Source organism: Jaculus jaculus, chromosome 20, assembly GCF_020740685.1.
Source record: "Jaculus jaculus isolate mJacJac1 chromosome 20, mJacJac1.mat.Y.cur, whole genome shotgun sequence".
In the NCBI taxonomy this organism is placed as follows: Eukaryota; Metazoa; Chordata; class Mammalia; order Rodentia; family Dipodidae; genus Jaculus; species Jaculus jaculus.
The window spans coordinates 6283328-6309064 of NC_059121.1; the positions used below are offsets into that span (position 1 = coordinate 6283328).

A 25737-nucleotide genomic window follows, 5' to 3' on the forward strand; every position below is an offset into this window, starting at 1 on the left:
ACTAGGTCAGCACACACTCAAGATTTCTGTTCATTTTATTTGTAATTCCACCGATCCGTAGGAGCTTGCCACGATCAATCTCAGCTGTCCAGCTGACAGGATTTAGAATCACGATGGAAACAAATCCCTGGACATGTCTGTGAGGAAGTTTCCAGATTCGTTTCTTTGATGTGGGACCACCCATCTGAACGTGGGCAGTGCCATTCAGTGAGCTGTGGCCGTGGACAAAGAGGCAGAGGTAGGAGGATCACCATGAGTTTGAGGCCAACCTGAGAGTACATAGTGAATTCCAGGTCAGCCTGGACCTTTGTCTCTCAAAGGAGAGAGGGAGCTGAGCACCAGTGTCCACCGCTGTCTGCTTCCTGACCACAGATGCGAAGTGGCCAGCTGCTTTATGCTGCCGCCACCACGCCTTCCCCACCATGATGGACTGCCACCCTGAGCTGTCACCAAAATGAACCCTCATTTGTCACAGCAATGAGAAACATAACTGATACAGAGCGCCCAATATATTCAGGGTTGCTGGGTATGGGGGCGCACGCCTTTAATCTCAGCACTTGGGAGGCAGAGGTAGGAGGATCACCGTGAGTTCGATGCCACCCTGAGACTACATAGTGAGTGCCAGGTCAGCCTGAGCTAGAATGAGACCCTACCTTGACAAACTATATACATATATATATGTATATGAATCTATCTATCTATCTATCTATCTATCTATCTATCTATCTATCTCTCTCTCTCTCTCTCTCTCTCTCCCTCCCTCCCTCCCTCCCTCCCTCCCTCCCTCCCTCCCTCCCTCCCTCCATCTATCTATCTATCTATCTATCTATCTATCTATCTATCATCTATCTATCTATCTATATACACATACACATTCAGGGTTTCACATCTCTCCTTGCTTGCTACCTGGGACATTTTCTGCTTCATGCCCTTGAATGCCAGGCATATGTCCAGCCCTGATGTTCTTCACATCTATTTTTATTTTTCTTGGCTTTTCGAGGTCCAGGCTGACCTGGAATTCACTATGGAGTCTCAGGGTGGCCTCGAACTCATGGTGATCCTCCTACCTCTGCCTCCTGAGTGCAGGGATTAAAGGCGTGCGCCACCACACCTGGCTCTCCTATTTTACTTTTACTTTTTTTTTATAAATAGATTTTTAAAAAATTTTTATTTATTTATTTATCTATTTGAGAGAGACAGACACAGAGAGAAAGACAGATAGAGGGAGAAAGAGAGAATGGGTGCGCCAGGGCTTCCAGCCTCTGCAAACGAACTCCAGACGCGTGTGCCCCCTTGTGCATCTGGCTAACGTGGGACCTGGGGAACCGAGCCTCGAACTGGGGTCCTTAGTCTTCACAGGCAAGCGCTTAACTGCTAAGCCATCTCTCCAGCCCTTACTTTTACTTTTAATTTATTTATTTGTAAGGAGGGGGTGCAGGATGGGTGTTCCAGGCCCTCTAGCCAGTGCAAATGAATTCCAGGTGTGCGTCTGGCCTTGTGTGGGTACTGGGGAATCAAACCCAGGCCATCAGGCTTTGTAAGCACGTGCCTTGACCACTGAGCATCTCGCCAGCCCTTCTTCTATTTCTTGTTACCTGGAAAGCTTGGGACAGGACAATTCCTAGCGGCTCCGGGGGCCTGGTGTAGTGGCTGCCTCAGTCCTGGGAGTCATTGCCAGGCTGGGGTGTCCTTGTTTAATGCTCAGCACTCATGTCTGAGAGGTCTGACTGTCACCCAGCCTTTGTGCCCTCTTTCCCCTTGGTACTGGTCAGGATCTAGTATTCTTGTACTTGTTCTGAGGACCAAGGAGGGTCAAGTGGCTCCAGTCCTGTGTGTGGTCCATCTTTGGGCCATGGTTGTCGTGGGCAAAGACTGAAGCACCGCCCCACTCCGTGAACAAGCCCAGCTGTGTGCATGGCTACAGAGTGGCTTGTACTATAGCCAGCTGACCTCAGCCTTTGGAACTACTGTGGCCAGTGCTGTGGTGGGTCCTGGGCACGGAGGCCATTGTTTTCCGTGTGGGTCTGGGGTCAAAGTATAGTCCCTGATTGTCACTCTGTGGGCCCAAACCTGAAGTGGTTGGGTTGTTCATATATATATATATATATATATATATATATATATATATATATATACACACACATATATTTTTGTTGTTGTTGATGTTTCAAGGTAGGGTCTCACTGCTAGCCCAGGCTGACCTGGAATTCACTACGTAGTCTCAGGGTGGCCTCAAACTCACGGCGATCCTACCTCTGCCTCCCGAGTGCTGGGGTTAAAGGCGTGTGCCACCACGCCCAGCTTTTCATATATTTTATTATTTATGTATTTGCAATGGGGTGGGTAAAGACAGAGGGCATAAGGATTAGAACGGGGGTGCACCAGGGCCTCTAGCCACTGCAAACCAATTCCAGATGCATGCACCATTTTCTGCACCTGGCTTTCATGGGTACTGGGGAATCAAACCCAGGTCACTATTGCATTGCAGGCAAGTGCCTCAACTGTTGAGCTATCTCTCCCGCACTCTGGGATGTTCTTTTGCAAATACGGCAGCGGCTGTCACGTGAGTGAGGCTGCCTGTTCTGGCATGGGTCATGCCTGGAGAGACAGCCTTGTCACAAGGGAGTCATCACAGTGTTTGTGGCGTCCACCTGACCTGTCACAGCTCACGCTAAAGACGGTGCACTATAACCCAGCATAAAGACAGCCATGGGTGTTTCTTCTTGGTGTGGCTGGATCTGCCCATGTTCAAAGAGCCACGTGAGTCACACAGTGAGAAGACAGCCCTCAGGCTGTGGGGCTGAGGCTGGATGTGTGTGGGGCCCACACGGATGCTGAGGTAGGAGAAGGGCTGTGGGAAAGTGGGCACACAGGCCACAGGGCCCACCTGATCAGTGCGAAGTGGGCGCCTTGTGCCTCCACAGGGATGTAGACGTGGAGGGGCGACAGGGCCACCTCTGGCACAGCTGGGTGGGGAGGCAGATGTGGAGGTGTGCACATGGGGGGTGGGGGAGTGCGGAGGGAGGCGGGCTGACAGGTACTTGGAGAAGGAGTTGGATCTGACCCCCACCCCCTGCCCCTCGGGTACTGAACACAATGGCCGAACCAAGCAGAAACGTGGCAACGCGGCCGAGGTCGTTTTCCAACACAGATTTCTTTTATTGTTCGTAAAGACCCACACACGATACTGACAGTGAGACAGAAACGGATACTGCTAACACCTGGATGGCTACAGCAAGTTGCCCCTGGAAGCTGTCCCTCCTTAGGCACGCCGCAAACAACCTCGAAGCCAAGAGGCCAGCGTTTCGACGGAACCTCCGATTCCAGTCCTCGGGTGTCAACGTCCACTTGCCGGGGACACCTGAGACTGGCTCTCCAGAACCAACACATGTGCCATCTTTTGTAGGGTGCAAGCTAGGTCAGAGTGCACCCATCATAAGCTCGAGGGCATTGAAGACATCCGCATTCCATTGCAGGCCAATGGCAGAGTGCCACTACCACACGGAGGCATTGGCTTCCCGCTGCCCCTTTTCCCTTGATATTGCTAATTACTCTTATAAACAAAACCTGGAAGGCCAGCAAACAGGTCTGTGCCAACTAGCCTTGCATCTGGAGAAAGAGTTTTGAATCGCAGGTAAAATGTCATTCCCTAACATGGAATATGTCCCTATTGATGTGTTGGGTACTGGAGAGAAATAAACCATGGGTGGGTGTGGGGGAAGGAGGGGTGTCTTTTCTCAAAAGGTCAAGCAGACTAGGAGGATTTTCAGGCTGTCTTGGAACCCTGTATGGTGCAGAGCCCTGGGGGTGAGGGGTGAGGACACTCTCTGGCAACAGAGAAGATGTTTTCTTTTTCTTTTTCTTTTTGCTTTTTTCAAGGTAGGATCTACTTTAGCCCACGCTGACGTAGAACTCACTCTGTAGTCTCAGGCTGGCCTTGAGCTCACAGTGATCCTCCAACCTCTGCCTCCCAAGTGCTGGGGCTAAAGGCACGTTAAAGGCGTGCACCACCATACTCAGCCAAGGGCATGTTTTCTTCAGTGATCCGGGGGTCCATTGTGAGGTGACTGCAAACCGACCAGGATCCCCAGAGGCCAGGAGTGGGAGGTCTCTCAAGTTTATGTCACGGGTTCTAGTTCTCTCAGTTACAAGGAAACAGACAGAATTGCTGGCACATCCCCCAGACCCTGCATGGTCTGTGGCCCAGAACAGAACAGACCTCATGTGTGACATGTGGACAGGATGCTCAGGCCACAGCATTTGCTCAGAGCCAAGCACCAGGAGAAGGACTTGGCACGTAGCGACGTCTTTTATCTCTTACACGGTCGGACAAACACAGGGTACTTGGCATTGTAAATGTGAGCAAAAGAACCGGTCCAGGCAGCTATGTGAGCACGTGGATTCTTGTATATGTACAACTGAGTCCTGTACAGGGGACAGCAAGACCTGTGCTGGATGGCCATGGAGTGCAAAGCTGGCCTTTCAGGGACAGATGACAACCGGAAGTTTCCCACCCAGTGGGGAAGGGAATGGGGCCAGCCTCATTGTGTACAACGGTGTTCTTACAGCCACGCACACGGCATGTCCTCTCAGTGGTACGGATCAGGTGCAAACAGTCACAGGATGAATGTAATCTTTGATTATTTTTTTTTTCTCCATACAGCAGAGGGGAAGGTGGAGGCGGGCCTCCTTCCTGAGCACGGGGGTCTCCCTTCTGTGCGGCCCTGGCGACGGTGAGATGGCCCGGCCAGCTGCCTCCCTCTGCGCTACACCAGCAGCCAGTGGCGTAGCTGGAAAGAGAGCAGCGTTTATTCAGAAGCAAAGGAGCAAACTTATGGATGGTGGCTCACGGGGTCAGTGACCTCTGTTGTGCTGAGGTCTACTGTGACAGGTGACAGACAGGTGGTGGCCACTAGCCCTTGGGGAGACCTGCCCAAGAACTGGTGGGTGCCACTCCCGAGAGCCACCAAGGGCTAGTGGCCAAATATAAACTTCTAAGTAACACAAGAGTCCTTGAAGTTGGGCAAGGTGGCACAGCCCTTTGTCCCAGCACCACCATGGCTGAGGCAGGAGGATTGCTGTGAGTTTGAGGTTAGCCTGGGCTACATAGTGAGTACCAGGCTACTCTGGGCTAGGTGGAGCGAGACTCTGTCTTAAAATGAAACAATAACAAAAACAGCAGCCAATTACTAGCTCAGCTAGTTGGTTGCAGGTGTGCAATTGTGCAGGCGGCCAGCGTGAGGTCTGAGCGTGCCGGGCACCTGCCGATCCAGGGCTGGCTCAAGACTGTCCTCCTGCCAACTCGTGAGTGGCCTAGTGATGTCCCCTCTGCACTGCACTGACATTTTAAAATATCTTATTTGTTTATTTAAGAGACAGAGACAGCTGGGCGTGGTGGGCACACGCCTTTAATCCCAGCACTCGGGAGGCAGAGGTAGGAGGATCGTCATGAGTTCGAGGCCACTCTGAGACTCCACAGTGAATTCCAGGTCAGCCTGGGCTACAGTGAAACCCTACCTTGAAAAAAAAAAAAATAAAGAGACACAGAGAGAGAATGAATGGATGCATCAGGGCCTCCAGCCACTGCAAACAAACTCCAGATGCGTGCACCACTTTGTGCATCAGACTTACATGGGGTCTGGGGAATCGAACCTGGGTCCTTAGGCTTTGCAGGCAAGCAGCGCCCTAGCCACTGAGCCATCTCTCCAGCCCTGCAGTGACATTTTTTTTTTTTTTTTTGCTTTCTCGAGGTAGGGTCTCACTCTAGCTCAGGCTGACCTGGAATTCACTCTGTATTCTCAGGGTGGCCTTGAACGCACTGACATTTTTTCTGAGCCCCCCCAAGTTCCATCCTTGGGGAATACTGTACTCGGCACCTTGTCTCGCTGGGTGGGGGCCCGTGAGGGTGGGAAGCAGCTATGCTAGGGGCTGAGGTGTCGAGATCAGCAGGCCTAGCTGTGTGACTGCCCTCACATGGCCCTGGCACTGAGGGGGAGACCTACTGTAAGTTCTCCCACAACAAATGCTTGGGCTGGAGAGATGGCTTAGCGGTTAAGCGCTTGCCTGTGAAGCCTAAGGACCCCGGTTCGAGGCTCGGTTCCCCAGGTCCCACGTTAGCCAGATGCACAAGGGGGTGCACGCGTCTGGAGTTCGTTTGCAGAGGCTGGAAGCCCTGGGGCGCCCATTCTCTCTCTTTCCCTCTATCTGTCTTTCTCTCTGTGTCTATCGCTCTCAAATAAAATAAAAAAAAAAAATGCTTGCAGAGCTAGTGTGTGCCCGTTAAACCAGAGACAGAAGGAGGCCACAGCCACTTCTGGCTACAAGGTAGGCTCTTGGATCCCCTTGCTGCGGAGATCTTTGGGGCTTCTTGGATCCTAGTTAGTTTATGCCACAGCAGGGCCTGTGGTGTGCGGGCACCTGGGGTATTTGGAGGCCCGGGGCTATGCACAGGCCTGGAGCAGGGTGTAGATGAGGCCAGCATGGGCACCGTCCAGGTGTGGCCCAGGCGAAGGGCAGCTGGCAGCAGTGTGGCTGGAGATACATCCACGAGGCCAATGGCCAGAGTCCAGTCCTAGCACAGCAGCTGTGGATGACAGCCCTGCTCACTCAGCGTTGGCCATGAACAGAAACAGCAAGTGGCCCCCTGTGGAGGACGTGGGGCCTCAGGGTGACTCCCAGATGCCTACAGACTGAGATCAAGCCACCCACTGACAAATAAACAAACCTAGGAACCAGGGCTGCCGCCTGCTCTGAGCATAGGCACGAACCAGAATGCCAACCCAGAGTCGGGAGAGGAGATGTGTGAGCAGTCACAGCCCCACACAGGCATGGGAGGGATGTTGAAAAGGTGATATGGGCCAGGCGTGGTGGTGCGCACCTTTAATCCCAGCACTTGGGAGGCAGAGGGAGGGGGATCGCCATGAGTTCGAGGCCATCCTGAGACTACACAGTTAATTCCAGGTCAGCCTGGGCCAAAAATCCAAAAAGAAAATAAAAGGTGATGCGATGGGTAATTCACCAGAAAATTCAAGGCTCAAAATACAGTTGCTTATTACTAAGACTAGAATGGGCTCCATCCAGGTGTGGTGGCGCACGCGGGGAGGCAGAGGTAAGAGTATCGCCATGAGTTCAAGGCCACCCTGAAACTACATAGTGACTTCTAGGTCAGCCTGGGCTAGAGCAAGACCCTACTACAAACCAAAAAAAGAAAAAAGAATGGGCCCAGATGCCCCCGCCCAAAATACAGCTGTTATGCATGTAGACATGGGAGCCGGGGCGGGGTCCATGCCATACTGTGAGCTGTTTACAGAACAGCTCAGCACTGGGCAGTCAAGATGGGGAACCAGAGCTTCACTCCGAGATATTTATTTATTTTTATTATTTATTTATTTATTAGAGACAGAGAGAGAGGAGGAGAGAGGAAATGAGAGAGAATGGGCACACCAGGGCCTCCAGCCACTGCAAACAAACTCCAGATGCATGTGCCACCTTGTGCATCTGGCTTATGTAGGTACTGGGGAATCAAACTTGGGTCCTTTGGCTTTGTAGGCAAGGACCTTACCCACTAAGCCATCTCTCCAGCCCCCCAGATATTTATTTTTTAAATATTTATTTATTTATTTGGAGAGAGAAAGAGGCAGATAGAGAATGGGCATGCCAGGACCTCTAATCACTGCAAACAAACTCCAGATGCATGCACCCCCTTGTGCCTCTGGCTTACTTGGGTGCTGGGGAATTCAACCCGGGTCCTTAGGCTTTGCAGGCAAATGCCTTAACTATTTATTAATCCATCTCTCCAGCCCATAACCAGATATTTCTGGCCAAAGGGGGATATAGGGCTGGATTTACCCTTCCATCTGAAACAGGGCTTCTTGCCACTGAAAATTAACTGCAGACACATGTGCCACTTTGCGCATCTGGCTTTATGTGGATACTGGAAAACTGAACCAGGGACATCAGGCTTTGCAAGCAAGTGTTTTTGACCAATGAGCAATTTCTCCAGCCCTAGCTATCTCTAATCTATGAACAAATACATACTTTGAGAAGAACCAAAGGAAGACATACTCTTGGTTGAGACCCAGTTACCTTAAGGACAGACGACAGGTTTGGGTGTAGTCACCACCTATATCGAGTTTACATATGGTAGACTCATGGAACTTTATTGCATTAGGCAGATAAACCACCGAGTGGCCGTGTATGGACCAGTGGTCAGAGTTGCTGCATATAACTGTGTCCTTGAAGTCCCTTCAAGTGAGGGCAAGAGACCTGGAGAACCCAGGTGCACACACTGGAGCCCAGTGGGAATGCAGAATGGCAGAGACAGGTTTTTAAAGTGTGTGGCTGGATACAAAAAGAAATTTAAAAAGACAGAATTGACAGGGCGTGACTTGTAGCTCGGACATCAGCCATATCCCAGGAGGACATTTGAAAAGAAACCCGCACTGGATCCAGCACAGCAATACTGAGGCACCAAGTGCACAGAGAACTCGAAGGGCCCAAGGAGTGAGGCTAGACCACGCCACAGAGCAGCAGGGAGCGAGGCTAGACCGCACTGCCGAGCAGTGACCACATGTGCCAGCGCACACCATGGGCCTCAGTGGACAGAGGGCTGATGTCATCCTCCTGGCTTAGAGCTAAGATTCTTGCTTGTAGGAACACAGGCAATGTGACAGTTTACTGACCCCAAAAGATGGAGAATTTATCAGGAGAGCTTCCTAATGGACTGTGTCAAGGATTTAAAAATACATTTTATTATTCATTTGCAAGCAGAGAGATACAGACAGAAAGGAAGAGAAAGGGCTGGAGAGATGGCTTAGCGGTAAAGCGCTTGCCTGTGAAGCCTAAGAACCCCAGTTCGAGGCTCAGTTTCCCAGGACCCACGTTAGCCAGATACACAAGAGGTGGCACGTGGCTGGAGTTCATTTGCAGTGGCTGGAGGCCCTGGCGAGCCCATTTTCTCTCTCTTTCTATGCCTCTTTCTCTCTCTGTCTGTAGCTCTCAAATAAATAAATAAAAATAAAAAAATATTTTTTAAAAATTATTTATTTATTTATTTGAGAGCGACAGACACAGAGAGAAAGACAGATAGAGGGAGAGAGAGAGAATGGGCGCGCCAGGGCTTCCAGCCTCTGCAAACGAACTCCAGATGCGTGCGCCCCCTTGTGCATCTGGCTAACGTGGGACCTGGGGAACCGAGCCTCGAACCGGGGTCCTTAGGCTTCACAGGCAAGCGCTTAACCGCTAAGCCATCTCTCCAGCCCTAAAAAAATATTTTTTAAAAAAAAAGAAAGGAAGAGAAAGAGAGAGAGGGAGAGGGAGAGAGAGAATGGGTGCTCCAGGGATCCATCCACTGCAAACGAACTCCAGATACAGATGCCACTTTGTGCATCTGGCTTATGTGGGTCCTGGGGAGTTGAACTTGGTTCTTAGGTTTTGCAGGCAAGTGCCTTAACTGCTGAGTCATCTCTCCAGCCCAAGGATTTTTTTTTTTTTTGAAAACACAGAAATTATCCTGGAAGGAGGCATGTGCCAAAAGCATGGCGAATGATGTAATAAATTGCAAGCCTTCAGGAGTCTCAGGAACACAGTGCATGTAAAAACAGCAATGCAATAAGCCCAGCCGTAGCAATGTCTCACTTGTGAGTTAGCGAAACGGAAATGGAACCCTGGGCAATAATGGCACAAAGTGTCCAGGAGGAGAGACACTTATGTCCTTGCAAGCACTACTCAGAAAGTGGGCTGAGATATTTATTAACCTTTGAGGAAAAAAGTCGCCAACCTCCAGGATAACTATTAAAAGAATCAAAGTATTTAAGTTCCAAGCAAGTTGACAGAAACCAGTGGAATAAGAAAAATAAGCAAAAAGGGTGATCAACAAAAGTCACTAAAGGGGCCAGAGACATGGTTCAGTGGTTAAGGCGCTGGCTTGCAAAGCCCAACAACCTGGGTTCGATTCCCCAGCACCCAAGTAAAACCAGATGCACAAAGTGATGCATGTATCTGGAGTTCATTTGCAGCGGCTGGAGGCTTTGGCACACCCACTCTCTCCCTCCTCTCTATCTTTCTCTGTTTGCAAGTAAATAAATAAATAAAATAGTTTTGGGGGAAAAAAAGCCAGTAAAAGAAAAAGTAGAGGAATAGAAAAATAATAAAAGCAGAATGAAAAAGTGGAATAGCCGGGCATGGTGGCACATGCCTTTAATCCCAGCACTCGGGAGGCAGAGGTTGGATGATCGCCGTAAGTTCGAGGCCACCCTGAGACTACACAGTGAATTCCAGATCAGCCTGGACTAGAGTGAAACCCTACCTTGAAAAACTAGTAATAACAGCAATAAGAATAAAAGGGGCCAAGAGATGCAAGAATATATCCCTGTATACTTAGGGACTTGAAAGAAGACTTATAAGCAAATTATAGATTGAAGATTCTACAATGGAAATTAAAATACAGTTTCAGGCTGGGTGTCATGGTACGTGTCTTTTATCCCAGCACTCGGGAGGCTGAGGTAGGAGAATCACCATGAGTTGGAGACCAGCGTGGACTACAGAGTGATTTCCAGGTTAGCCTGAGTTAGAGTGAGACCCTAACTAACTAACTAACTAACTAACTAACTAACTAAATATTTATTGATTTGCAAGCAGAGAGAGAGAGAACGAATGTGAGGAGGGTCCCTTTGGAGGCAGAAAGGGGGAACAAGGATGAGGGTAAGGATGGTACCAACATGTGTTATTTACACACTGAGTATGTGCATAACTAATAAAGAAGAAGAAGGAAAAAGAATGAGTGCGCCAGGGCCTCCAGCTGCTGCAAACAAACTCCAGACACATGTGCCACCTTGTGCATCTGGCTTTACGTGGGTGCTGGGGAATTGAACCTGGGTCCTTAGGCTTTGTAGGAAAATGCCTAAGCCACCATCATTCCAGTCCTCTCCAAAAATATTTTAAACTAAATAGTAAGAAACACTACATCTGGGATAGAGTGAGACCCTACCTTGGAACCCCCCCCCCACAACCCTGAAAAAAGAATACTACATCATAAATTTGGAATGCAGCAAATGAGGTATTTTGAGGGAAATTCATAGCTTTGGATGACTAGACCACTATTAGAGAAAAGAAAGGATGAAATGATCTAAGTTAAGGTCCAAGTTAAGATGTTAGTAAAAGTGTAGCAGAGTAAGCACTAAGGAGATAGAAGGAAAAGAATAATGAAGAGAGCTGTGGCAATGACTCAGTCAGTTAAAGGGACTTTTCTGCCACGTTTGCAAGCCTGGGTTCAATTCCCCAGCCACCCACATAAACCTGGACACAAAAAGTAGAGTGTTTGCCATGCAAACGTGGAAGGGGCAAGAGGCCCTGGCACACCAGGACACACACACACACACACACACACACACACATGCAAATACACAGATACATATTTATAAAAGCATGATAAAGGCAGGAGCTAGATGAAAGAAGGAAGCAGACGAGAACCGAATATGCTCTGAAGGAAGTCTAAGATGGAGCCTGAGAAGGCCAGCCAATGCCAATCTGGAGGAGACCTTCCAGAGAACAGCTTCCGGTGAGGGAGGCTCTGACCACAGACGGCAGGAACCAGTGGGAGGATGCCTGTGCAGAAAGGGTGGTCCCACAAAGCTCCGGGCCACTCCTCTTGTGTTTGGAATGGGAGAGTGATTTTTGAGGGCGGGAGGACGATGCCAAAGGAAGGAGAAGGGGAGCCAAGCTGTGCCAGGCCCAGGACCTCGGCTTTGCAGGAAGGAGAGGAAGGGTTCTCAGGGTGAGGTTCACACTAAGTCCATGAAACCACAGCTTCTCCATACAGCCCAGTTCTCAGGCCACTTGACCTTGCAGGGTCAGCCCATTTAAAAAGTTCTGGTCGGGCTGGAGGTATGGCTTAGAGGTTCAGGTGCTTGCCTGCAAAGCCAAAGGACCCAGGTTCGATTCCCCAGGACCTATGTAAGCCAGATGCACAAGGTGACACACGCATCTGGAATTTGTTTGCAAGGCTATGGGCCCTGGTGCACACATTCTCTCTCTCTCACTCTCCTTGCTTCTTTCTCACAAATAAACACATAAAATACTTAAAAAAAAAAAAAAAGTTCTGGTCTATCTGCCCCTTAGCACAGCAGGCAGAGCGTCAGTCTTATCATAAAAGTTCTGATGAGGGGCTGAAGAGATGGCTTAGCGGTTAAGGCGCTTGCATGTGAAGCCGAAGGACCCAGGTTTGACTCTCTAGGACCCACATAAGCCAGATAACTATGGTGGCACATGTATCTGGAGTTCGTTTGCAGCGGCTAGAGACCCTGGCACACCCGTTCTCACACACATGCTCTCTGTCTCTCCCTCTCTCTGTCTCCAATAAATAAATAAAAACAAATCAGAAAAAAAAAATAATAATAAAGTTCTGATGTGGACCCGGGCATGGTGGCACACGTCTTTAATCCCAGCACTCGGGAGGCAGAGGTAGGAGGATCGCGGTGAGTTCGAGGCCACCCTGAGGACTACATAGTGAATTGCAGGTCAGCCTGGGCTACAGCGAGACCCTACCTCAAAAAACCAACCAGGCAGCAAACAAACAACAACAAAACGTTCTGATTTGTCGTTAGCACCCAGCCTCCCCACCATAGCTGCCCTGAGCCACACTCGTGGCCCCGGTCCTCAGGGCTGACACATGCCGGAGTACCATCCCGGCTCACCTCCCTCTGTTCCCTTGTCACCACAGCGTGCTCTTGGGGCTTTTAGAGGGACACGGTTATGTGTCAGGGTGGTGGCAGGTCAAACGCATTGACTGTGAGCTCTCAACAACACATATGCTCGGCGCACACGATGCACATGTACGCACGCGCATTCATGTGGCTTCCAAAGGTGAGAAGAAAGGTAATTTGGCCAGGGAGGGGGGCACCCTGCTCTCTCCTGATCTCCCTGTCCTTCCCGTGTGACCCTCTTCTCATCCAGCATTGTCTCTCTGCCTCTCCGCTGCCGTGATGGACATGTGGCCAGCTCCAGGCATTTATAAACCTACCCACCTATCCCAGCCCATCTTTTCTTTTTATTTTTTATTTATATGACAAGCAAAGAGGGAGAGAGAGAGAATGGGCATGCCAGGGCCTCCAGCCACTGCAAACGAACTTCAGATGCGTGCGCCCCCTTGTGCATCTGGCTAATGTGGGTCCTGGGGAATCGAACCTGGGTCCTTTGGTTTTGCAGGCAAGCGCCTTAACCACTAAGCCATCCCTCCAGCCCTTCTCTTTTTCTTTTAATAGTTTTACTTATTAATTTGCAAGGAGAGAGAGAGAGAGGAGGGAGACAGACACAGAGAATGGGTGCACCAGGGCCTCCGACCACTGCAGCCCAACTCCAGATAAATGCGCCACTTTGTGATTCTGGCTTTACTTGGGCACTGGGGAGTGGAACCTGGGTCATTAGGCTTTGCAGGCAAGCACCTTAATGGCTAAGCCATCTCTCCATCCCAGCCCATCCTTCTCTTACCCCCCAGAGCTGCTCCAGGCCCTCTGTCTTTAGGCATGTTCCCCATTATAGCCCAGGAGGGAAGGCTGAGCCCCTTCCTTCCCCATGGGGCCCTCCGCCTATACAACCGCCCCTGTTGAGGTCTTTCTGGCTACTCTGTCCTCAATCTGGAACGTCAGGGTGGCTTTAGCCAGCACTAAGGACCTGCTGGCATGACAAATGTTTTTCTGCACATGGCCTCCTGACTTTCTGGAGTGAGGACGCTATGTGAATCTCCTCTCCAAGGGCAGGGCAGGGTAGGGTGGCAGACTCACCGTGAACTGGCGTACCTCCCCTCTGTCCACCAGCTGACGATCCCTCTCGGGCGTGATGGCATAGGCCAGTTTCTAGGAGAGAACGAGACCATTGCTGTGGTGCCTGGCCCTGGCTGGCACACGCTGAGACACAGGACTCCCCTCACATGGAGTTAGACTTGGGAACCATAGCCCGAGGTCCTTAACTGTGAGCGGGATCACAAACCAACCCACGCCGCTGACACTCAGGGGACCCAGTGCTGGCTGAGGTCTTTGTCCCTCAGTGCCCGTCACTCGCCTCTGCGGGAAGCGATCTCTTCCTTCTGCCTCCGGAGCAACTGTGTGACAGAAGCCGGCTTCAGGGCTCGGGACTGTGCATGACTCTCAGGTCACATCCCTTGTGGGACCCAGTGTCTGTGCTGGACAGACAGTCCTGCTGCCAACTGTCTCAATTACCGAGGTTTTACAGTGAATGAATCGGGCGTAAGAAAGGTTAGGAGCTGGTTGCGTAGGTGGCTTGGTACAGGCTGGTGCTGCGGGGATCTCAGTGCGAACCTGCTCCTCTTCCCGGGGCCTTTAGATGCCTAGAGGGGCTGTATCTCCCCACAGGAGCTTCCTGGTCACCTGCTCTGCCCCAGAAAAAGCTCGAGAGGCCAGCAAGTGCCTGTGAAGAATGCTGGCAACTCAGCCCATGGCAGCCTCCACCGTCTGGGCAGCCGAGGAGCCGCATCCTGAGCTATTGGCAGGTTCTTTCTAGCCTGGCCTGATTGCAAGAGGGACCGCTGAGTGCCAGCTTATGGGGTGAAGGCCTCGCCATAGCGCCCAAGACCAAGGAAGACTTTGTGGCTTCAGGGAGGAGCCCTCGCGTCCCACAGGGACAGCAATAGCTCCACTGCTCAGCCCATGACAGCTGCCTCTAGGGCCCTTGATGCCCAGTGTGGGACGGCCTCTGGGGACTCCTGGTGTGCGTCCAGGTGAGGGGCCTTCCATCCATGGGGGACCATGCACTGATCTCTTCTAGGAGGACAAACAGAATGCATGCGCTCACACACACACAGACGCAGAGGCTGCAGGCTGCCCTGTGCCCATCCACACGTACCATGCACAGATGTGCACACCGACTCCGACATGCCAGTGCACAGAGGCACACATGACACATGGATGCACAGAAACCCATGTGCACGTGCACACACACACTCATGTGGACACACACGGACACAGAGAGCCACATGCCCACTACAGACCTAACAGCACATACATATGACATATGTGATTGCACGCACCATGTGACATGCACACGTACATGCATGGACGCATGTGAGCAGCCACCCTCCTTTCTGCGACACCAGCCCACAGTCAACACCCCCCCCCCAAGCCTCACCGCGTTCCCCTCCTGTGCAGCCTGCTCCTGGCCGAGGTGCGGGAATGGAGACACGGCCCTGAGCATCTGGGGAGGAGCCCTGTGTGACTACTCACCTCGCGGAGGGTCCCTGGCAGACTGCAGAGCTTGTAGATGGCATAAATGGGCACCATGGCCATGGAGGATGTGGCGATGAGCCAGCCCACCACGTTGGCCCAGTCTGGGAAGACATAGGCTCCGTAGTGAGGGGGCCTGAAGGTGACGATGCTGACAACCACCACAAACTGAAAGAAATGGACACCAAGGTCAGCCGGCGCTGGCCCGTAAGCATCAGATGGAGCAGGAAGTTAGCGAGTGCTTCAGAAGCCGGGCGTGGTGGCGCACGCCTTTAATCCCAGTGCTGGGGAGGTAGAGGTAGGAGGATCGCCGTGAGTTCGAGGCCACCCTGAGACTACAGAGTGAATCCCAGGTCAGCCTGGGCTAGAGTGAGATCTCACCTCGCAAAACCAAAAACAAACACACAAACAGTGCTTCGGCAGAGGGTCTCCCGACCACACAGAGCCATAAGTGGCAGACGCTGGCCAAGCCTCACAGGCAGGAGACCTGGGTTTAGTCTGAGCCAAGCCACATCCTCCTGGGGTGCTACTGATCCAGCTCTGTCCCCCTGCATCCTCCCTGCCCCTGCCCTGGCATCTGATGGAGAGTGAAACCTAACAACGTGACCCCTGTTCAGCACAGTCACGCCAAGAGCCATGATTTTATATATGCAGCAGTGTTCCATATGTGACCTCTGACTCTGTCACTCAGGAAGATGTCTAGTAAGTCCAAACCTTATTTTTTTTTAAAAAGTATTTGTATTTACTTGCAAGCAGAGAGATAGAGATAAAGAGAAGAGAGACGGAGAGCATGGGTACATCAGGACCTCCGGATGCATGTCCCACTTTGTGCAGCTGGCTTTATGTGGGCACTGGGGCATCCAGCTCAACTGCTGAGCCATCTCTCCAGCCCACAGACCTTATTTATAACCATTGCCATGACAGCCAGAAGCTGCAAAAGAGGAGGTGGGTGGTGGGTGGCAACCTTGTAAAGGGCAGGTTTCCACTATGTGAGTTCTCACCACACAAATCATACATCCATCTATCCATCCTTCCATCCATCCATCCATCCTTCCATCCATCCATCCATCCACCCACTCAACACACATATACCATGTATTAAAAACATGCTTTGGAGGGCTGGAGAGATGGTTTAGCGGTTAAGGCATTTGCCTGCAAAGCCAAAGGACCCGGGTTCAACTCCCTAGGACCCACATAGAGCCAGATGCACAAAGGGGCGCATGCATCTGGAGTTTGTTTGTAGTGTCTGGAGGCCCTTGCACATTCATTCTCTCTCTCCACCTGCCTATTTCTGTATATGTCTCTCTCTCTCAAATAAATAAATAAAAATATTTTTTAAAAAAAACATGCGTTGGGGCTGGAGAAATGGCTCAGTGTGGGCTGGAGAGATGGCTCAGTAGTTAAGGTGTCTGCCTGTGAAGCCTAAGGACCCAGGTTCAGTTCCTTAGAACCCACATAAAGCCAGATGCACACGGTGGCACATACATCTTGAGTTCGTTTGCAGTGGCTAGAGACCCTGGTGTGCCCATTCTCTCTCTCTTTCATGAATAAATGACATGTTCCTTGAAGTGCAAATTCTCACCTGTTAGATATTTTTCTTAAAGTCAGCAGAGTTAATGTGTAAAAGTGCCAATTTGTAAAGCACATTTGGACGTGCCCATCTCATTCTCTCTCTCTCTCTCTTTTTTCTTTTTTTCCGAGATAGGGTCTCACTCTAGCTCAAGCTGACCTCGAATTCACTCTGTAGTTCCAGAAAAAAATAAAAATAAAAAGACTAAGTGCTGAGTCTGCCCAAGCCTCGTTCCTACATGCCAGCTGACTTCGCTCTGGTAAGTTTGCCCCTGGAGTGTGAGCATGTGAAGCGCTGCAGAAACCCCACGATAACGCGCCCACAGCCTGTGTGCCCCTTCTCATGGTCACGTGCCACAGGGCTGCTGCCCACGGCGACTTGAGGAAACAGCGGATAGTGTGCGACTTGTCTTTTCTGCCAAGATCACAACTTCATTGAAAATGGGCTCTCGAATTAAGCACGGCACGTCCTAAAGCCATGGAACTGGCATCTGCACCCAGCTGTCCAAATGAAGAGCTGTCGGGCCTGACTTGCGGGCTTGGTCTGGTCGTCTAAGTGGCACGTGGGGGATGAAGGTTTTGTCTGTCGGCTGAAGGTTGCAGCTCCAAGACAAAGGTGGGCTCGCTGGGGTTGGGGGAGGGATGCAGCTTACCAGTTGGTGGCAGGCCAAGACAGGATTGCCAAGCAAGGAGCCAGTCAGGGAAGGGACAGTGCTGCGGGGTTCCTAGGAGGGCACACCTCTGCAGGTCAGCAGAGGCGGTGTCCTGATTATGGCCATATGCTGAGCGTAACAGGACAGGGATGCTGGATCAATGTCACTGCTCACTGCTGCGTAAGGCCAGGTCGCCTCCCCGGCATCCTTTGCAGCTCAGACGGGGCGTCCCTTTTCTTTAAAATTACTTTTTTGTTTATTTTTATTTATTTATTTAAGAGCGAGAGAGAGAGAGAGAGAGAGAGAGAGAGAGAGAGAGAGAACAGAATGGGCGCACCAGGGCCTCCAGCCACTGCAACGGAACTCCAGACGCGTGCGCCCCCTTGTGCATCTGGCTAACGTGGGACCTGGGGAACTGAGCCTTGAACCGGGGTCCTTAGGCTTCACAGGCAAGCGCTTAACCGCTAAGCCATCTCTCCAGCCCTGCTTGTTGGTTTTATCTGTGCCTCAGTCCCCTGCTGCTTATACCCCTGCCTCTATACCCTTAGTGGATGATGGTACCCAAGGCCCCCGATGGCCCCTTGGGTTGGCCCACGGCAGTCACTAGCCGCACTCTAGGCAGAATTCTGTGACCTCTGGCCTCAGGGTAAGTACTTGTTCCTGTGAGTCCAGGGACTCCGCTTGGGCCTGGGCCACCCTCATGCAGCCATCTGAGGTCACCCGCTCATAGAGGCTGGAGGGCATTTTCTGCGCCTGCCAGTTGGGTGGCTGCTGCCTGAGTGTGGGAGGGGGCTATGGCCAACACACATGACCACGTTTAGTAAAAATCTACTTGCCAAAGCAGGAGCCTGGCAGACTGTTGGGTGCACTTTGCTGAGCCTTGCCGTAGACTATGAAGGCCAGGCAGTTGCAGTGGGGTTGCGGGGAGCCCTAGGAGCCCGGGGACAGGGTCGTTACCCCAGTCCTCAAGCCCTCGGCCCTGGGTGTTCTCCATTCTATTCACTCCTTCACGGGCACCACGGCCTCTCCTCCAACACAGAGGGCAGGACCCACTTTAACCTTAGTCCAAGGTCACCTGGGGTCACATGCGGCTTTCTTCCAAGGGGGAAGATGCCTTCAGGAGAGCAGAGATGTGAGGGACCAGTTTGCCCCCCTCCGACGAGTCCTGAGACTCACTGATGCTGGTCGCAGTGACCCAGATCTCAACGCATGGGGACAGGCTCAAGGGCAGGGGCAGGTGCATCCAGGGCCCCCGGTCCTTACCAGGAGAAAGCAAGGGCTGACCAGCTTCCAGCACAGCCGCCAGTAGAGACTGGGCCGCTGCCCCATCATCTGCTTGATGTCATCACTGAACTGCCGCACACCTGAGAGGGAAGCAGTCACCATGGCCCCGGTCAAGCACTGGACACACATAGGTCCCTCTTGACTCCAAGGACCGCCCCCTTCACACCGTATAACCCTGACTGTACCAGGCCTCTTGCAGGACTCCACGTACTGGGTGACCCCTAAGATGCCCTGGGGAGGCGGGTGGTCAGGTAGCTGAGCCCTGGGCCCAGGGACACATCTGGCCCACCCTGCCTCACTCAGGCCCTCCTGCCTGGCCCACACTTCCCTTGCCTCCCTCTACAAGTATATCTTCCACTTTTAGAAAGTTGTGGTAAGATGCATGTAACATGAAATACACTGTTTTGACTATTTAAGTGCACAGTTTATAGGCACTAAGTACAATTGCATGACGGTGCCACCCCGACCTCCTATCTCCAGAACTTTCTCTCTTCTCCCCTGCCCCCCGACCATCTTTTTGGTTTTTCAAGTAGGGTCTCCCTCTAGTCCAGGCTGACCTGGAATTCACTATGTGCTCTCAGGCAGGCCTCGAACTCACAGCGGTATTCCCATCTCTGCCTCCTGAGTGCTGGGATTAAATGCGTACACCACAACTCATGGTCAGAACTTTCTTGTCTTCCCCAGCCAAGACTCTGTCCACCTTGAACACTCTGTCCCTGTCTCTTCCCACTTCCGCCCCTGGCACTCCAGTCCACTTCTGTCTAGGGCCTTGGCTTCTTTAGGGACCGTGAGGGTAGAATTGCACAGCCTGTGTCCTTTGACGACTGGCTGTTTCAGGTGGCATGATGCCCCTGAGGTTGAAACACATGTCCTCTATGTTGGGGCTTGTGTCAGAATTTCTTTTTCAAGGTTGAATGTATGTAGCCCATGATCTCCAATGTACGTGTATAATGCTTTTATGAATATATTTTTAGCTGGATGTGGTGGCATACACTTTTAATCCCAGCACTCGGGAGGCAGAGGTAGGAGGATCGCCATGAGTTCAAGGCCAGCCTGAGACTCCATAGTGAATTCCAGGTCAGCCTGGGCTACAGCGAGACCCTACGTCAGAAACCTGCTCTCCCCCCAAAAAGAAGATATTTTTAGATATTTAACGAGTTGTGTTTTATCCCCAGGAGCACTGTACTTTAGAAACATGTTTCTTTCAGTAATATCTGACTCTTTCTGGAATTAAGATCTTCACAGATACTCCCTCTGCTCAGAATCTGGCCTGGCCTCTCATTCAAGAGACTGCGGTGCTGTGATGAGCTTTGGATGGCCCAGCAGCTTCATGGCCTCATTAGGAAGATGACTCTGGGGCTGGAGAAATGGCTTAACGGTTAAGCCTGCAAAGCCTAAGGATTTATGTTCAACTCTCCAGAACCTACATAAGCCAGATGTATAAAGATGAGACAAGCGCAAGGTCGCACACGTCCACTAGGTGGCGCAAGTGTCTGGAGTTCCATTGCAGGGGCTGAGGCCCTGGTGTGACAATTGTCTCTCTCTCTCTCTCTGTCTCTAAAAAAGAATAAATAGATGGCTCTGCATGGCTTGTCATCAACTCCAGACCCCCAGAAATACTCAGTGCATGAACAGTGGACACATCCTTGCTTGTGGGCCAACAGTCCAAGCTCAAGGGCTAGAGACAGCACGCAGCTGGTTGAAATCCACACACCGGGCACTTGTGTGACACACTCGTGAGGAGAGGTGGCCATTGTCTGACCTGCCTCCTGCAAGCTGACAGCATGATCTGATCAAGGCCCCTAGTTCTTTAAAAAAAAAAAGATATATATATATATATAATATTTATATTATATATGATATATATATATATATTTTTTGAAGTAGGTTTTCACTCTAGCTGAGGCTGACCTGGAATTCACCATGTAGTCTCAGGGTGGCCTCAAACTCACAGTGATCCTCCTACCTCTACCTCCCCAGTGCTGGGATTAAAGGCATGCACCACCACGCCTGCCTTAAAAAATATTTTATTTGTATTTATTTATTTGAGAGAGTGGCAGATAGAAAGAGAGAGACAATGGGCCACTGCGAACCAACTCCAGACACATGTGCCACATTGCGCATCTGGCTTACATTGGTATTGGGAAATTGAACCTGGGTCCTTAGGCTTCGTAGGTAAGCACCTTAACTGCTAAGCCATTTCTCCAGCCCAGGGTTCCTTCTTATGTTTTTGTTTATTTGTTTGTTTTGAGGTAGGGTCTCCCTGTAGCCCAGGCTGACCTGAGATTCACTATGGAGTCTCAGGGTGGCCTTGAACTCATGGTGATCCTCCTATCTCTGCCCCTTGAGTGCTGGGATGAAAGGCGTGTGCCACCATGCCTGGCCAGGGTTCCTTCTTTATGTCACCAACTGAAAAGGGCACAGCACCCCATCAAGTCTCACTGTCCTACCAAACCAGGGTGTCCACATGATGCAGTCTCTTGGTATGTCTCCTGGATGCCAACTGGCTGAGTGCCCGCTTCAGCCAACAGAGCAGGCCACACCCTCTGTGATACCGCGTGAACTACAACCCAAGCATTTTTCCAAGAAGGCTAGCTAACGCTGATGCTACAGCCCTGGTCTTCCTGCCTGGACTTACCGTAGAACCAGGCCACCCCAATGGCTTCGATGAGCACGCCAAAGAGGATGGATGTGCCGGCAGCAAAGTGGTCCAGCAGTGTGAAGACATAGATGCCTCCCTAGAAGAGAGGGGTGCCCATGCTGAATTTGGGGTCTGGCTGCAGCCACTCCCCAACCAAAATGCTTTAAGAAAATAGATAATCTAGCTGGGCGTGGTGGCGCATGTCTTTAATCCCAGCACTCGGGAGGCCAAGGTAGGAGGATCGCCATGAGTTCAAGGCCACCCTGAGACTACATAGTGAATTCCAGGTCGGTCTGGACCTTACCTTGAAAATAGAATAAGATAGATTACCTGTCCTGGGAATTCACTCTGCAGACGTATGTACTCCCCATAAGTGTAACTTAAGTCACTCTACCCCAAATCCACTTCTCTCCTTTTTAGGGCTTCAGACGATGAGAGAGGGAAACACCCAAGTGGGAAAGTGGCCTTGGACCCCCGCAGACAGGCCTCTGCCACCTTCCAGGCCCCCTCCCATCCCCAGGAAAGGGGCGCCTCCCCAGCGCTGTCCAGGTGCTGAAATCTCTCCGCAACCAGATTCCAGACCCACGCCTGCCCCGCCCTGGGCGCGACTACAGGGAAGTCGAGTTGCTTGAGGCGCAGCGGGGCTTTCTTAGAAATGACGCGGTCTCTCCATCCCAAAGGCACCCATAGCACCCTCAGACGCTGGGGCTATCAGGACACAGGCAGGCAACTACATACGTTGGTGACGCAGAAGAGAGACAGCAGGAAGGTGGCCAGGACTATGCCCAGTGTGAAGAATTCCCGGTGGCGGTGCAGCAGCTGGAACTCATCGATGAGGCCGGTGATCACAGACTCCATGCCGCCCATCTGCGGGACACAGAGGTCACACTCACCCATGCCGGGGCGGGCCGGACTTTTCACTTGACGGGTGGACACCCAGGTTGGCGCATGAGAGGGTCTGCGTAGCAGCCCACTGGCAGGATGAAGAAAGATCTCTGGGGCTGCAGAGATGTCTCAGTGGTTAAGGCATTTGCCTGCAAAGCCTAGCAACCCAGGCTCAATTGGCCAGTATCCACATAAAGCCAGATGCACGAGGTGGTGCATGCGTCTGGAGTTTGTCTGCAGTGGCTGGAGGCACTAGCGTGCCCGTTCTCTCTCAGTCTCTCTCTGCCCCTCCCTTCTCTCTCTCAAAATAAATAAAATATTTTTTTTTTTAAAAAAGAAAGAGCTCTGGGGCTGGAGAGATGGCTTAGCAGTTACGGCGTTTGCCTGCAAAGCCAAAGGACCAGGTTCGATTCCCCAGGACCTTTGTACATTAGCCAGATGCACAAGGTGACGCACACATCTGGAGTTTGTTTACAGCTGCTGGAGGTCCTGGTGCACCCATTCTCTCTCTCTCAATCTCTCTCTCTCTATATATATATAATAGAGAGAGAGAGAGAGAGATTGAGAGAGAGAGAGAGAGTCTCAAACTGTCCTTGATATATATATATATTGTCCTTGATATATATATATATATATATATAACAAATAAATAAAATAAAAAAAGAAAGAGCTCTGGCTGGGGCTTCCGTGTTGACATGGCAGAGAGAGAGAGAGACCCTGAGGGTAGAGGGTGACCACAGTCACTTTGAAGCCACTGGGCCAGTGAAGTGTTAGGTGGATGAGATGGCATTGCCTTGACAGACTGATGGTACAACTATGTCACCAGGGCAACATACCCCGCCCACAATCACAACCTTGCAGTGCAGCTGGCCTGGCACATCACGTGATGAGGGGACCAGCCAGGTCAGCCTGTGCCCCGTAAACGCCCCTTCCAGGTACAGGACCATGGAGGCCTCTGGGCCACAGAGCTAGGTAGAAAATGAAGGTGGGGCTGCTCGCTCTTGGAGAGAGGGGGGTGGTTCTCAGCTCAGGAAGAAAGCTACAAGGTGCCCCTTAGCCAATCCAGGTGCCAGGGCTCAGTGGATATGGTCCCGAGAAACGGGTAGGTCCAAAGAAGCCCAAGAAAGTAGAGCGGTCTGAACCCCTTCAAGAACCTGGACACCCGGAAGTTGCTCAGCCAGGCTCCATCTCTTCTCGGGGAGCCCAGGGGTCAGCGGGGGCTCTGCTACACGCACCCCTATGACCAGGCACTCTGCCATTCCGAGTGGAGCCTTTGGCTGCTGGGGCTCGGTTCTACATGCATTCTGCTCCTGGGATGCCCGGGCTCAGGCATGTTGATGGCCAGGGTGGGAAGAAACACAAGTTAACACCCCGGCATCACTGGCCAAGCCCAGAAAGGATCTTCAGTGATACAGGCAGGTTGGAGTCTCACGAGCAGGCCCTGTGCCGGACACACGAGGAATGGGGGACTGTTAGAAGGCACGCCTGTCCACACGAGGCCAGCGTCCTCTGGGAGCTGTGGCACCGCAGGGCCCCGGGGGGCCTGGGGTACTCACAGCACTGTCTATCCCCAGAGTCAGCAGCATGAGGAAGAAGATGGCAGCCCAGGCTGAGGAGAGCGGGAGTGTGGCGATCGCCTCCGGGTAGATGATGAAGATTAGGCCTGGCCCTGCAAGCAAGCAGAAACCCACCAGTCGTGACCACTTGCTTCCCCTCTGACCTTCAAGGCTGAGCAGCCTGGCCAAGATGCCCGTGAGCCGCTCGCTGGGAGCTCTCCCCCACCACAGAGGTCCTACCTACTGCGGGTTCAGCGAGCGCTTGGCCAGGATTGTCGAAGATACAAATCACGAGCCCGACGGAGAGCTTTGCTCTCCCGGCTTGCCCCCCCACCCCCCGGCCCCACGCGTCACTCACGTCCACACCAGGCCAGAGGCTGGGGACAGTGGTGTCAGAACACACAGCACAGACAGGAAAGAGGGATGGCAGGTGTCTCTGGGCAGGCTAACTCCAGCTGACGTGTTTCCAACTGGTTTTACTGTGTGGATCAGGTCATACGCACACCACGGGATCATGTGTGAACACACTCCAAAATGCATATGCATGCAGTGCCACACGCTCCCGTGCCCATGTGCCCGTATGCATACCAAACACACTTGCACAGTCACAGTCATATATGAACACACAGGCGTAAGTATATATGAACATACACGCGTAAGTACACACCCATTCGCACTATTTGGTTTTTCAAGGTAGTGTCTCACTCTAGTCCAGGCTGCCCTGGCATTCACTATGTAGTTTCAGACTGTCCTTGAACTCATGGCCATCCTCTTACGTCAAGCCACCTGAGGTCTGGGATTCAAGGCATGCGCCACCGTACCTGGCCTCCTAATTTTCTTTTCATTTTTTTATTTTTTGAGGTAGGGTCTCGCTCTAGCCCAGGCTAACCTGGAATTTACTATGTAGTCTCACGCTGGCCTTGAACTCATGGTGATTCTCCTGCCTCTGCCTCCCAAGAGCTGGGATTAATGGCATGCACCACCACGCCCGGCTTTGGAAACTGAGTTTTACACACACGGCAATGCATGACGGTCTTGTTCTTGACTTCCACCCTCATGACACGTGAGGAAACTAGACTCCTCTGTGCTTGCTGCAGCCTGTGAGCCCTCGGTCCACACAAGGCACCCCACAAAGTCATCTCCCAGCGAACATTCACAGATGAGCGTGGCTCATGTCACCCATCCTTCCTGCAGCATGGTTGAGGCATGAGCAGCATCTCCGCACTGGGACTCAAGGTGCTTAGGAGGGCACCCCACTGGCACAGAAGGTTTGACAAGCAAGAAATGGGGCTGGAGAGATGGCTTAGCAGTTAAGGCACTTGCCTGCAAAGCCAAAGGACCCAGGTTTGATTTCCCGGGACCCACGTAAGCCAGATGCACAAGGTGGCGCATGCATCTAGAGTTCATTTGCAGCAGCTGGAGGTCCTGGCGCACCCATTCTCTCTCTTTCTCTCTGTCTCTCCTTCTTTCTCTCTGGACTGGCATTATAGTTTGGATCTGGAATGTTCCACAGCGGTTCATGTGCTGAAGGCCTGGTTACCAGCGGGTGGCATTACTAAGAGTTAATTGGATCATCTAAGTAATCACCTCACCAGTGAGACATGAGCTCCTGCTGAATGGGCTGTGGGAGATGAGGCCCAGTTATAGAATAACACCAGGAGCGTGCTTTTGAATGGGACATCTTGTCCCCAGACTTGCCCCGCAACCTGGCTTCGCAGGCACTCTAAAAGGGCAGCTCGCTCTACCATCTGAGTATATATATATCTTCATTTTCAAGGTAGTGTCTCACTCTAGGCCAGGCTGACCTAGGATTCACTCTGTAGTCTCAGGCTGGCCTCAAACTCACAGTGATCCTCCTATCTCTGCCTCCCCAGTGCTGGGATTAAAGGAGCGTACCACCACGCCCGGTGCATCTC

At 51.7% G+C, this 25737-nt stretch overlaps 1 protein-coding gene across 1 annotated transcript in view; it reads right to left on the reverse strand.

The window, feature by feature from the left end:
- Positions 1-4036: 4036 nt before the first annotated feature.
- The window catches only part of Slc6a3 (solute carrier family 6 member 3), a 58763-nt gene continuing 37062 nt past the window's right edge, over positions 4037-25737 (reverse strand). The window contains exons 9-15 of the mRNA XM_004666120.2: positions 23822-23934; positions 22119-22247; positions 21378-21477; positions 18719-18819; positions 15234-15401; positions 13779-13850; positions 4037-4790 (exon numbers count right to left, since the gene is read on the reverse strand). Coding sequence (XP_004666177.1) covers positions 4767-4790; positions 13779-13850; positions 15234-15401; positions 18719-18819; positions 21378-21477; positions 22119-22247; positions 23822-23934 — 707 coding nt within the window. The 3' untranslated portion in view covers positions 4037-4766. The remainder of the gene's footprint in view (positions 4791-13778; positions 13851-15233; positions 15402-18718; positions 18820-21377; positions 21478-22118; positions 22248-23821; positions 23935-25737) is intronic.